This window comes from Leopardus geoffroyi, chromosome A1 (genome assembly GCF_018350155.1).
Source record: "Leopardus geoffroyi isolate Oge1 chromosome A1, O.geoffroyi_Oge1_pat1.0, whole genome shotgun sequence".
Taxonomy (NCBI): domain Eukaryota; kingdom Metazoa; phylum Chordata; class Mammalia; order Carnivora; family Felidae; genus Leopardus; species Leopardus geoffroyi.
In genome coordinates, this window is record NC_059326.1 from 73,410,059 (window position 1) to 73,423,071 (window position 13,013).

At 40.7% G+C, this 13,013-nt stretch overlaps 1 protein-coding gene across 9 annotated transcripts in view; it reads left to right on the plus strand.

The window, feature by feature from the left end:
- TPP2 (tripeptidyl peptidase 2) overlaps positions 1–13,013 on the plus strand; it is a 68,410-nt gene that overhangs the window by 32,065 nt on the left and 23,332 nt on the right. For all 9 annotated transcript variants that reach the window (XM_045481518.1, XM_045481470.1, XM_045481497.1 and 6 more), the window contains exons 11-19: positions 3,336–3,484; positions 5,313–5,428; positions 5,920–6,088; positions 6,755–6,912; positions 7,194–7,270; positions 9,237–9,343; positions 11,230–11,384; positions 12,498–12,614; positions 12,856–12,956. In XM_045481518.1, coding sequence (XP_045337474.1) covers positions 3,336–3,484; positions 5,313–5,428; positions 5,920–6,088; positions 6,755–6,912; positions 7,194–7,270; positions 9,237–9,343; positions 11,230–11,384; positions 12,498–12,614; positions 12,856–12,956 — 1,149 coding nt within the window. The remainder of the gene's footprint in view (positions 1–3,335; positions 3,485–5,312; positions 5,429–5,919; positions 6,089–6,754; positions 6,913–7,193; positions 7,271–9,236; positions 9,344–11,229; positions 11,385–12,497; positions 12,615–12,855; positions 12,957–13,013) is intronic.

Below are 13,013 nucleotides of genomic sequence, written 5' to 3' on the forward strand. Positions count from 1 at the left end.
AACGCTACATCACTGCACAAGAGCAACTAGGGATACAGTTGGCAAAGGTTTATGTGTTTTACGTTCGGTTAACAAAAGTATTATTAAATTTACTAACTCTCTTCTACAGGTGATTTTGAAATGTTTTATAGTCAGTATAACACACAAAGTATTAGAAAATGTTTAAACCAGACTTTGTTGTTAGTCTTATTTGCCCATAGAACTATAGAATAATTAAAGAATTATTTTAAGAAAATGAGTTAGTCAATTATGGGGGAAACTTGGATTAGGGAGATACTGGTTCACAAACCCAGTTATTCTAGGAATTGAAAGAATTTGTTTCATGTTTTTACTGTGCTATAAACATGGAATCGTACTTCAAATACATGGTTTATTAGATTTAATTATTAGGATATGAAGTCTAAAACATTGACTCATCATCACTGAATGAAGCACATTCTGTGTACTATTTGAAAAATCTTCTTTGTCAGGAAAGGTTGTTAGACATACAGAATTTACTTGACTTCCTGGTATTTGCAAGTATGGCACATTTGGTTTTTCTTAACAAATTTTTTTAAGTTTATTTTTAGAGCACGTGTGCAAATTGGGGGGGGGGGGGGGGCGGGTACCAAGAATCCCAAGCAGACTCCATGCTGTCAGCACAGAGCCCTGCCGCAGAGCTCTATCCCATGAACTGTGAGATCATGACCTGAGCTGAGATCAAGATTTAGACGCTTAACTGACTGAGCCACCCCAGTGCCCCAAATATGGCATATTTATTAAAAGACACATTACCAGGGGCGCCTGGGTGGCGCAGTCGGTTGAGCGTCCGACTTCAGCCAGGTCACGATCTCGCGGCCCGTGAGTTCGAGCCCCGTGTCAGGCTCTGGGCTGATGGCTCAGAGCCTGGAACCTGTTTCCGATTCTGTGTCTCCCTCTCTCTCTGCCCCTCCCCCATTCATGCTCTGTCTCTCTCTCTCCCAAAAATAAATGTTGAAAAAAAAAAAAAAAAAAGACACATTACCAAAGTCTACATAAGCATGTTTTGAATTTGTATTGCCTATTGTATTTTAGAAGAACATCATCACTATTTAAGGATACTTACATAATGTTTATGTAAGGTTTTTTTTTTGGTAAGGAATATGTAAGGTTTATATAAAGAATATTTATATGGGCGCCTAGGTGGCTCAGTCAGTTAAGTGCCCAACTTTGGCTTGGGTCATGATCTTGCGGTCCGTGGGTTCAAGCCCTGCATCAGGCTCTGTGCTAACAGCACAGAGCCTGGAGCCTGCTTTGGATTCTGCGTCTCCTCTCTCTTGCCCCTCCCCCACTCATGCTCTGTCTCTCTTCATCTCTCAAAAATGAACAAATGTTGAAAAATTTTTTTTAATTAAAAAATAAAAAGAATGGGGGCGCCTGGGTGGCGCAGTCGGTTGGGCATCCGACTTCAGCCAGGTCACGATCTTGCGGTCCGTGAGTTCGAGCCCCACGTCGGGCTCTGGGCTGATGGCTCAGAGCCTGGAGCCTGTTTTTGATTCTGTGTCTCCCTCTCTCTGCCCCTCCCCCGTTCATGCTCTGTCTTTCTCTGTCCCAAAAATAAATAAACCTTGAAAAAAAAAAATTTAAAAAAAAAAAAAATAATAAAAAATAAAAAGAATGTTTGTTTTTAAAGTAGACTCCGTACCCAACATGAGGCTTGAACTCACAGCCCTGAGATTGAGTTGCACGCTCTATACCCAGTAAGTCAGCCAGGAGCCCCCAAATTTTATTTTTTTTTAATGAAAATTGTATTTACATATCATGGAACCCTTTTTGGAATACTTACTAAATGTTTTATGATTAGCCACTTTAACAGAGTAGTGGGAAATGACTACAGAGAAGCAGGAAATAGTTAGAATTCATGACTTTTCCTAGTTCTTTTTTCCAGTTGTGAAATGCCACATGCTCGTTGTGAGTATCGATAGACAATATAGATGGTACAGGTCACATGGGGACATTTTCAGGGACATTCTTTTAGTTACTCTCCTCCTGTACATAAATGCGAGATCACATGATTCAGGCACCTCCATAACCTTTGTTACTCAGTAATACCATATGAAAATCTTTCCAGGTCAACAGATATTTATTTACCTGGCGGTACTTGTTTTAAGGTATTCACTAAAGGGGTGGGGGGAGGCGGGGAGCACTGGCCTATTTCAGGAGGAGGATCTTATTTGCATTGCTTTCAGCTCTGTATAAATTTGAAACCAAATTGCACTAGTATTCCTAGCCAGGAATAAAAATAGTTCAGTCAGTGGGAGGAAGGGTGGTAGGAGGGAGAGGCCAACAATTTATGGGGAATTTATGGCCACTCTTCCAGGGAGGCCACAGGAGTGTGTCATGTTATTCCTTTGCTTGGGGCACAGGGCAAAGCTTGTGTTTGCCGACTGTGCGATGAGCTCTGTGGACTTTATCTCATTAGATCTCGTGCAGTCAAAGCCCTAAACAAGGTGGCCGTGTTGACTTGAGCTGTCCAGGGTGACAGCCACGAGTCCCACGAGGTTAGTCTGAATTGAGATGTGCTGGAAGGGTGTGTGTCAGATATTCAAGACTTAGTTCAAAAAAGAATATAAATTAACTCATTTTTTCTACCAATTACATACTGAAATTATATTTTGGATACATTGGTTTAAATATAATGCATTATTAAAAGGAATTTTACCAGTTTTCTTGTTAGCTTTAAAAAAATTTTTTTTTAATGTTTGTTTATTTTTGAGAGACGGATGTGAGTGGGGGAAGAGCAAAGAGAGAGGGAGACACAGAATCCAAAGCAGGCTCTGAGCTGTCAGCACAGAGCCCGACACAGGGTTCGAACTTCTGAACCATGAGATCGTGACCTGAGCTGAAGTCAGACGCTCAACCAACTGAGCCTCCCAGGTGCCCCACATTAGCTTTTTTTAAGTGGGGCTTTTGGAAAGTTTTAAATGCCCCATGTGTCCCACATATTTCTTTTGGACAATGATGTATTAAATTTTAGACAAAGGCAAAGCTTCCACTTATTGCAGACAATAAAATACATTCATTAAGGAATCTGAGCAATGACATTTATTTTCCCTCTGTAAATATACCTGATATCTTTTACACATAATCCCAGATACACACGGACACACACACAGATTTTGTTCATTTATAGGGAAAATAATTACTATACAATGGAGAAATAGCTGTGCTGGTTATTTTTTTCTGATTGATTCTGATACTACAAATTATCCATGGTATTGTACTCTAGATTTATTTGACCACTGGCATTTTTATGAATGCCCATGTTTATCGAGTCCTCAACCATCATAAGCAAACTTTAATGGCTTTTCATTCAGTGCCGATGGGGCCCTAGGAGTGAGTATCAGTGCACCAGGAGGAGCCATTGCTTCTGTCCCTAACTGGACATTGAGAGGAACTCAGCTAATGAATGGGACATCCATGTCTTCTCCTAATGCGTGTGGAGGCATCGCCCTGATACTTTCTGGTAAGGACGTTGCTTAGTGCTCTGCTCGGTCTGACTTGGTACTGTTTCTAAATTCCAGTAAAGTGATGGTGAATCTTAAGTCTATAGCATAATATGAAGTCAGGTATTAGCCATAAAAAATAATTGAACAAATTTACCTTTTTGCAGACAGATGTTTGTGTTTTCTGAAGTTCTCGTGGTGAGAAATTGTGTAGAATTGGTAATGTTTTGGCCCAAAGTAAAGTTTAAGGTGGAGAAAAATTATGTGATTATAATTATTTAAATGTGCATTTGTTCATTCAACAAATATATTTATTGGCTGTTAATGACCATTGAGCATTGTTATGGCTCAAAAGTACTTGTCCCTGTGGAGTTTATATTACAGCTGTGGGAGACAGACTATAAACAGAATTACCAGTAGTTTATCTTATGTGTTAAAAGGTAATGAATATTGCCGTGGAGATAAGTAAAGTGGGAAGGGTGGTAGGAGTTCCTGGGGTGGTGTTCAGAGGCTCACGGGATTAATTGGGTGGCATTCGCATTGACTGGGACTCAGTTATGGTCACCGGGTTGTTGCAAAGATTCCACTTCAGGAGTGCTCCTCTCATGAAGTCCAAGGACCCTCTGCCCTCATTTCTAGCCCCTTTCAACCACATCAGGTATTTAAGTTTGCTCCATGCTTCCGGTCCTTGCACGTATTATTCTCTCTGCCCAGAACTCCTTTGTGCCATGTTTTGGCCTTACAGACTCTTGTGCGTTCTGGTAAGATTCAACTCAGGTCTTCCTTCGCCTGATAGAGCTTCACCTTCTTTTGGATTCTCACTGACAAAATTGGCCACTTTCTTGATTTGCTCTGACAGCAGCATCTTTCCACGTTCTCATCTCCTACAGTATGATAAGTGCACACATGCTTGATGAGCTCTGCGGTTGGCAGGAATGCTATATTACTTGGTGTTCCTAGGTGGCTTGGTTAAGCGTCCAACTCCGGCTCAGGTCATGCTCTTGCAGTTTGTGAGTGCGAGTCCTGTGTCCAGCTCTGTGCTGACAGCTCAGAGCCTGGAGCCTGCTTCAGATTCTGTTCTCTTTCTGTCTCTGCCTCTCCGCTGCTCATGCTCTGTCTGTATCTCTCTCTCTCTCTCTCTCTCTCTCCCTCTCTCCCTCTCTCTCTCTCTCTCTCTCTCTCTCTCTCTCCCTCTCTCCCTCTCTCTCTCTCTCTCTCCCTCTCTCTCTCTCTCTCTGTCTCTGCAAAATAAATAAACAGGGGGGAAAAAAAAGGAATGCTATATTACTCACCTTTTATCTCTAACAACAATCTTCAACACAAGGCTGACAAATTGGTGACCTCCGTGTCCTTCTCACAAAACAGTCCTTCCCAGCTGGCTACTCCTGGCATCACCCGGGAGGCTGTTAGTATCAGTGCCTGGGATCCAGTCTCAAAGATGCTAAAGTAATTGAGCTGTAGTGAGGCCTCAGCATCTTTTCTCGCTTGTTTTAAGCTCCCTTGGCGTTTGTAACACGCAGGGAGGCTGGTGAGTGTTGGTACTGCTGGTGAGCATTGGACCAGCAGTGTTTTAATGAAAGTGTCACCTGAATGCCTTTGGCATCTCCTCTGCAGAGAGGGCACTAATGCCACAGCATAATGGGCATCAAGTGATTTTTGTTGAATGACATCTGTGCGTGATGCCAGCAGCTTGAGTCAGACTATTGTAGTTCAGGTTTTTAAAAAAGATTAAGAAATGGGCACGTTAAAGCCAAGAAATGTGTGTGTTATTGCTGCTGGTGAGGGAAAGAGATTTCAAGTAGCAGACTCTCTAATACTCCTTTTCTTGCTTTTGCTTTGTCATTTCAGGTCTGAAAGCTAATAATGTTAACTACACGGTTCATTCAGTCAGAAGGGCTCTAGAAAACACTGCCGTGAAGGCTGACAATATAGAAGTATTTGCCCAAGGACATGGTATTATTCAGGTAGTGTTGTGTGTGTAAAAAATGGATTGCTAATCAAGATGCAGTCTTAGCTATTACTGGATAATATTTCATATAATAACAGTGATTGAGTTGATCTAATTCTACGTTACATGATCGTAATAGTTTCCGAACTGGTGAGCAAACAGGGTATGAAGCAGATTTTGTAGCTAAGACAGATTTGTTGCAGTAAGAGAAATACAATAGATGTAGGACACACAGGGTAGAAATTCAAAGTGAAGAGGTCGAGGGCAGAAGCTGTCACGGCGTATGGAGGAGTCCCTAACTTTGGTCACTTGTGAGTCCAGAGAGTGGAGTGGGGTTGCAGGGGTGGTTGAACTGGTGTTGTGTCTGAAAAGGTAGACTTGTCCTCTTAGGCGAATGTACAGACTAACTTTTTGCCTGTACTTTGCTACAACTGAAATCAAGTTGGTGATTTGTTAATATTTTCTTGACCCAACCATTGATATTTTACTTTTTTTTTTTTTAATTAGGTTGATAAAGCCTATGACTACCTCATTCAGAATACGTCATTTGCTAATAAATTAGGTTTCACTGTTACTGTTGGAAATAACCGAGGCATCTACCTCCGAGATCCCGTTCAGGTGGCCGCACCTTCAGATCATGGCGTTGGCATTGAACCTGTATTTCCGGAAAATACCGGTAAGTAATAAATGGACAGTAAGCTGAGGTGCTCACATTTGTGGTTTGAGTGAATAGTATCGTACGAGAGAAAGGCCATTTGGGTTAACGTTCTAAAGGGAAAACATGAATTGCCAATATTATTATCTTAAATCTTACATAGTTTAGGGAGATGCGATTGCAGGTAGGGTCCTGATATCATGGCAATTCAGTGAGTCTGGTGACTACAGAGGAAAACAGTAGCCAGAGTTTTATTAAATTGTGGACAATAAAGCATCAGGTTCCTTTTCTTTGCCACTTTGACTTCTTTGGTGTAAGACAGAGAGGTTCGGTCAGAGAGTGGGTGGCAGAAGCAGCTAGCCAGAACCACAGCTCTTGGAGGTAGGAACAGAATGGTCACCACTGTATCCTTGGCATCTTCCTTTGGGTCAGATGGCACATAGTCATGAAAACACCCTGTCGTGAGGCTGTGGCCACGTGGGTAAAACGTGAACGGATCACAGGTGCACTACAGCCTAGGAAGGTCCTGTGGCTATTATTTAAGCTGTGTTTTAGAAGCCCATGTCCTAGTGCATTTTTACAATTGACTAAACTCATTTGTTAGGTTTTAAGAGAAGGTAGAACTTTTGAAAATGGAAGAAAAGGAAAAAAGTACTAATCTTTAATTTTTGGTCTTTTTAATGCTAGAAAACTCTGAAAAAATATCCCTTCAGCTTCATTTAGCTTTAACTTCAAATTCATCTTGGGTTCAGTGTCCCAGCCATTTGGAACTCATGAATCAGTGTAGACACATAAACATACGTGTGGATCCCAGGGGCTTAAGAGAAGGATTGCATTATACAGAGGTATTGGTGCATCTCCATTTTACTTTCTAAATACTCTTTAAAATGTGTAAAAGTACCTTATGTGACAGTCTGTGTTCCCATTGGTCTGAATTAGTTAAGGGTGGGTATGCATGCATTTGTTATTTTGCCATTAATTATGTGACCCGACATCAGAAAAGTGGTGTCCGCTCGTGCTTAAGGCTTTAAATTTTAATATTGGATTACTTTACTCTGTGAATAGATTTTACCTTTTTTTCTCTTGTAAAGGTTTATGGATACTGAAACTTCCTCTTTTTTTCTAGGTGTGTGGCTATGACATAGCCTCCCCTAACGCAGGTCCTCTGTTCCGAGTTCCAATCACTGCAGTGGTAGCGGCCAAGTAAGTAACGAGTTACCGCAGCTGTTGTTACATGGAACTTTTTCGTGGCTATTTATGGAAATAGTGTGAACTTTTAAAGGATTGATAGACCAGAATCAGGTAACTGGGCTTTAGTTCTGCTTCTTGCTCGAAGTTCAGGGTGGCACATAGTCTTTGTATCACTTGTTGACTGTGAGAATACCTGGGGACGTCTCACGTGCCCTGCCCCAGCGCTGTGCCCGGTCTGATCCGTCTGCGGTTGGTGGTATTGTTTCGTCCCTTCACCTACTGTTTCCAGACTCTTCCCTTCCCATCTTGTCTTTCACCCCAGAACCGAGGAACTCTGATCTGATCGTACCGCTTCCTGTTTAAGATACATTGGTGGCATTCCCAAGGATCAATGCTCTTTAAAACAGCAAACACTGATCCTTCAAAACCAGCATTTCCTATCACCCCATCCACCCAGCTGCACGTTTCCACTCACTGGTGCCGTCGCCCAGGTTTCCTCAGACTGGCATGTTCCTGGTCATCCCCAGGCGAAGGCAGTCCCTTCTGGCTGCCTCATGGCACTTTTTACTTGCCTGCAGTACAGGCTTTAGCCATTATGGTCAATGTTAGTTTACCCCATTGGACTGTGAGCCCGCTGAAGACACAGGGACTGTATCCTACGAGTTCCTGTGTGGAGCCCATTACATAGTATATTCGGAACAAAACAAATTGTTTAGTAGATGAAGTACGAGGTCGAGATGGGAATTCTGGAAACAACGGGAAGTTCTCAGTTAATGGTTTCTACTGAGTTAGTTACACTGGTAAATATTAAATATGCCATAGGTCTCAGCCTGTAAGAAACCTAGGATGAGATTCTGGAGATAAAAAGTGACATACACATGGAGAAATTACAGAATACTTAAATTCTCAGATTTTCCCTGGAAGTCCAGTGGGAAGTTAGACAAAATAATATGGAAGATTCAGGAATTTGCTGAGACATCATCTCCTTCAGGAAGCTTTTCCACGAACCAAGTACCTTTTCTTTCTTTACTGCTAACACTTCCTATCTACCCCAAGCATATTATGTTAAATGTTTTTGGTGGTTTTTCTGTCTCCTCCAGACTGACTAGGGCAAAGGAAAATATTTTATTCAGTGTTGTATTTGAAGCTCCTAACAACAGGACCCATAGGTATAGTAGGCACTCATTAAATGTTTGTCACACTGACTACAATTTATCCTTAGCATACTCTTTAGGTTTCCATAGTGGGTAATTACATATTTGACTTTTATGTGTCATTGATTTCTTACAAAAATGCTGTGAAAGTACTTTTCTTCTTTACTGTGTCATTATAGCATGGCGTATTTTGAAGCTATTTAAAGAGGTTTAATACCAGTCTCAGAGCTATAAGACAGTATCGGTGACGAGGCACCTGAGTGGCTTAGTCAGTTAAGCGTCCGACTCTTGATTTCCACTCAGGTCATGATATCATGGTTTGTGAGATCTAACCCTTCATCAGGCTCTGCGCTGACAGCCTAGAACCTGGTTGGGATTCTTTTTCGCTCTCTGCCCCTCCCCCGCTCACACACTCTTTCAAAAATAAATAAATAAACTTAAAAAAAAAAAAAAAAAGACTGTATCAGTGACACAAAACATTACGTTTGATTTTAATATTTAGGACTCACGATAGTTTAGATTCTAGTAATTGGGAAATCCTGTGAATGAAGGATCCATGTATGTGTGTCTTCCAGACAGATTGTAGCAGACGAGTAAATAGGAGAAAAATCACTATCCTGGGCTATCCAGAGCTTATCACTACTAACATGTTGCAAAAATGAGAATACTGTGCGAACTGTTTTGTAACCAGCTTTTAAATCCCTGTGTTTATTTCCAATGAACTGTGTTTATTTCTAATGTTAAAATCTAGAGTACCGGTGGGCTTATAATATAAAGACATTTTTGTGACAGTGTCACATTTAGCTGTTTATTTTTATTTTCAGAGTAAACGAATCATCACATTATGATCTAGCCTTGACAGATATACATTTTAAACCTGGTCAAATTCGAAGGCATTTTATTGAGGTTCCTGAGGGTGCAACATGGGCTGGTAAGTAACATTTGAGTCCGTCTTGACCACTTACCTTTATGTACGTTCTATCCTCGCTGGGATTGGACCACAGAAAGTTTGTGTATCTCTAGTATGGGCCTTTCTCCTGACAGTACTACCTCTGACACTCTAGATTTGCTGTTAGATTTAAAACATTAATAAGATCTTGTACTATTTTGCATTGATTCATACATCAAATCATCTAGGCTATTTTAAGATGTTTTAATATTCAAATTTTTAGCTTAGTTTAACATTTTTTATTCTTTGAAGAGACAGGGACAGAGCACGAGCAGGGGAGGGGCAGAGAGAGAGAGAGAGAGAGACACAATCGGAAGGGGTCTCCAGGCTCTGAGCTGTCAGCACAGAGCCCAACGCGGGGCTTGAACCCGCGAACTGTGGGATCATGACCTGAGCCGAAGTCAGACACTCAACTGACTGAGCCACCCAGGCGCCCCTTTTTAACTTAGTTTAGAATAATACTTTGTCTATTAATGATTAGAGTCAGAGCTGTATTGTTGAGAACTCTGGGCTACCGCCCATATAGGGCCCATGGAATTGTCTAATACTGAGCTCTGATAAAATGTACACTAATAATACTAAAGGAAAATCTATGGTTGATTAGTATTGAATCTGATATCTTTTTAACGGTTAATGCCAGTAATTATAATGCTCTAATTATGATTTGTTCAGGTTGCTATTGAAAACAGGGTTATTTTTATAGGAATTTATTGGATGATCCAGAATGGAAGTAGCTCAGAGCATATAGCAGTCTTAGATCAGCAGTTTGCTGGGGGAGGGCAAGGGTACAGACTTTCACTTACAAGGTGAATAAGTTCAAGGAATCTAATGTCTAACACAGTAACTGTGGTGAACTGTTCTTTATTATGTATTTGAAATTTGCTAAAAGTCAGGTTTGAAATATTTTCACAACCACAAAACAAATTGGTGTAAGTGTGTGAAGTGATGGATGTATTAACTAGCCTTATTGTGATAGCCATTTTACAATATATGTGTGTATATCAAATCCCCACAGTGTACACCCTAAACTTACACACAATGTCATTTGTCAATAATAAATACACTGTATCTCAGTAAAATGGGGTGGGAGGTGGTGGGGGGGGCAAAAAACAACAAAACCCAGAAATGTACAACAGATGATTCCTATTTCAAATAATTAGAAATATTGTCCTAACACTAGGTTTTGTATTCTTAGCAATTGATTAGGTTCACAGAGCTCTGTGCCCACTTGACCTTGGGAACCAGAGACTAAGCCTTGCTCTAAGTTTCCTGTATTAGAGTGGGTGTTCATTAGATAAGATGCTGATTCTGCCTCACAGGGATTGTGGCTTTGCCTCCAGCTCAGCCTCAGAATAAAGCTAAGCACATGCAGTTCTGACAGTCATACTTTCTAGAAGCAGACGGGAGGGAGAGACTAGGAAAAGTTGTCAGTGAAGTTGAAGAAATAGATACTAATGGACTTTAGGTATGGTAACAAGTAGAAGTTTCCAAAATTAAAATCCTTTATCAGGAATTGATTGGTCCTCAGCTAAAGCAAGTTTCCTCATAGCAACAGAGGGGAGCAGGGTTTTGTGTAATCATGTCCATCTGTGGACAGCTTGCTGTTCCGTGGTGTTTGGAGTTTGCAGCATGGCGGCTGCTCATTTTAATGCTGTTCTGTTTCTTTTCCGTAGTCGAGTCTTCTACCCTTTTATCTTTATTCATTCTGTTGAATCTTTGTTTTTGAGAAAATCCGCGCATTTCCTTTGAGTATATTATTTTATTGGCAATATGTCATTTTCTAAAAAGTTGGCATTGTTAAAATACTTGTGTGTCTTTTTTTAAATCCTATCAGTTTAAAGCTTTGCTTCCCCCCCATCTGACTCTAGAGGTGACTGTGTGTTCGTGCTCTTCTGAGGTGTCGGCCAAGTTTGTTCTCCACGCAGTGCAGCTGGTGAAGCAGAGGGCGTATCGAAGTCATGAATTCTATAAGTTCTGTTCCCTTCCGGAAAAAGGGACACTGACTGAAGCTTTTCCTGTCTTAGTAAGTTTCAATCAATAGTTTGAAATCCTAAAATGATGTCTTTTTTTATTTTTGTTGTGGGCCAAACTAAGTATTTGAATTTGGTTTTATAGTTTGTATAGAGCATATTGGGACTGCATATTTTATTGATGCTGAATAAGTAAAGTAGGAAGGTGGGTAGTCTTGGTGGGTTAGTGGAGACCAAGCAGGAGGTAAATATTGTTTGAACTCTTCGATAACTTAGTGAAGAAAAGTGCTGGTCTGCTAGGTTCTGATGCCTTGCGACATGGACCCCGAAGTGGATTGTTTTCCTCGTCACACAGATCATTTCCTCATTTACGTTTTTCTTCATGTTTTCTACTTGTTGCATTATTAATGCCCTGTAGTTAAGAATCCATGAGGCTGTTTTGCTGTAGAGGTGAAGCTGTTGCCGCTTCCCACCCGCAGGGCTGCCGCGTGGCAGGGCCCCTCCTGCGTGGTGTCGTTTGTCCTCTGCAGGAGCCGGCGTTCTTTCTCAAACCTGTTTCCGTAGTGTTTTCAGTTAGTTGTATCATCTTTCCTGGATCTTATGTTTCTGATTACTTTTTCTTGTATGTGTTAGTGTCCTGTGATCCATCTTTAAACTTTCTAACGCACCGAGTACTAGAAAACCTAATTTAAAACTCAGTGCTTCAAATAGTTTTTGCTTTTAATTTTTCTAAGAGAAAGATGTAAATGACCGTAGTTTCATTTTGCTTTGATTGCCAGGCAGCTCTGAGCCTGCAACTCAACTGTGGGTATTGAATAGGCCTTGCAAAGCTGAAATACCCTTCTTATCATTGTTCTTATAACTTTTCCTTTGGCCCTAAGTTTTTATTCCAGTTTGTTTTCATCATTGTTTTATTTCATGTACTCTGAAAACCTGCCTCAGATCTTTTATGACAAGCACTGTAGGATTCTGAGTAAATAACTGTGTATTTAAATGCCTGTACTCTATCTCTGCAACCATAATTGTCTAACTCCACACATAGCTGTACAAATAAGAGAAGTTTGAAAGCTAGAATTGCTTTAAAACACCTACTATTTATATTGTGTACTTTGAAGGAAAGTGAGAGAAGGGAATTATACATCTCTGATTTTCATCTTTCTTCACAGGGTGGGAAAGCAATTGAGTTTTGCATTGCTCGTTGGTGGGCAAGTCTCAGTGATGTCAATATCGATTACACCATTTCTTTCCATGGAATAGTGTGTACTGCTCCTCAGTTAAACATTGTAAGTTCCACGTTTCCATCATTTTTAACGTCACTTATTTGCGTTAGGGAAAAATAATCTCACTGGTTGGGTTTAAATGTTAACGTGCAGATTACCTATGGTTCTGGAAATAACGGTAGTCTTTATTCATAGGTGTTTACAAACTTTGCGTTAGACATGTCTATTTTAGGTCCAAATGTTTAAAAATATGGTTTATTATCAATAAAGTTTGAGAATCTAACTTGATAAATATCCTTTGTAGCATGCGTCGGAAGGAATCAATCGTTTTGATGTTCAGTCCTCCTTGAAGTATGAAGATCTGGCTCCCTGCATAACCTTGAAGAGCTGGGTCCAGACACTGCGGTATCTTTAAATGTTTTAGGGCTACAGATGTTGAGCATCGGTGTGGTGGGGAGTGGG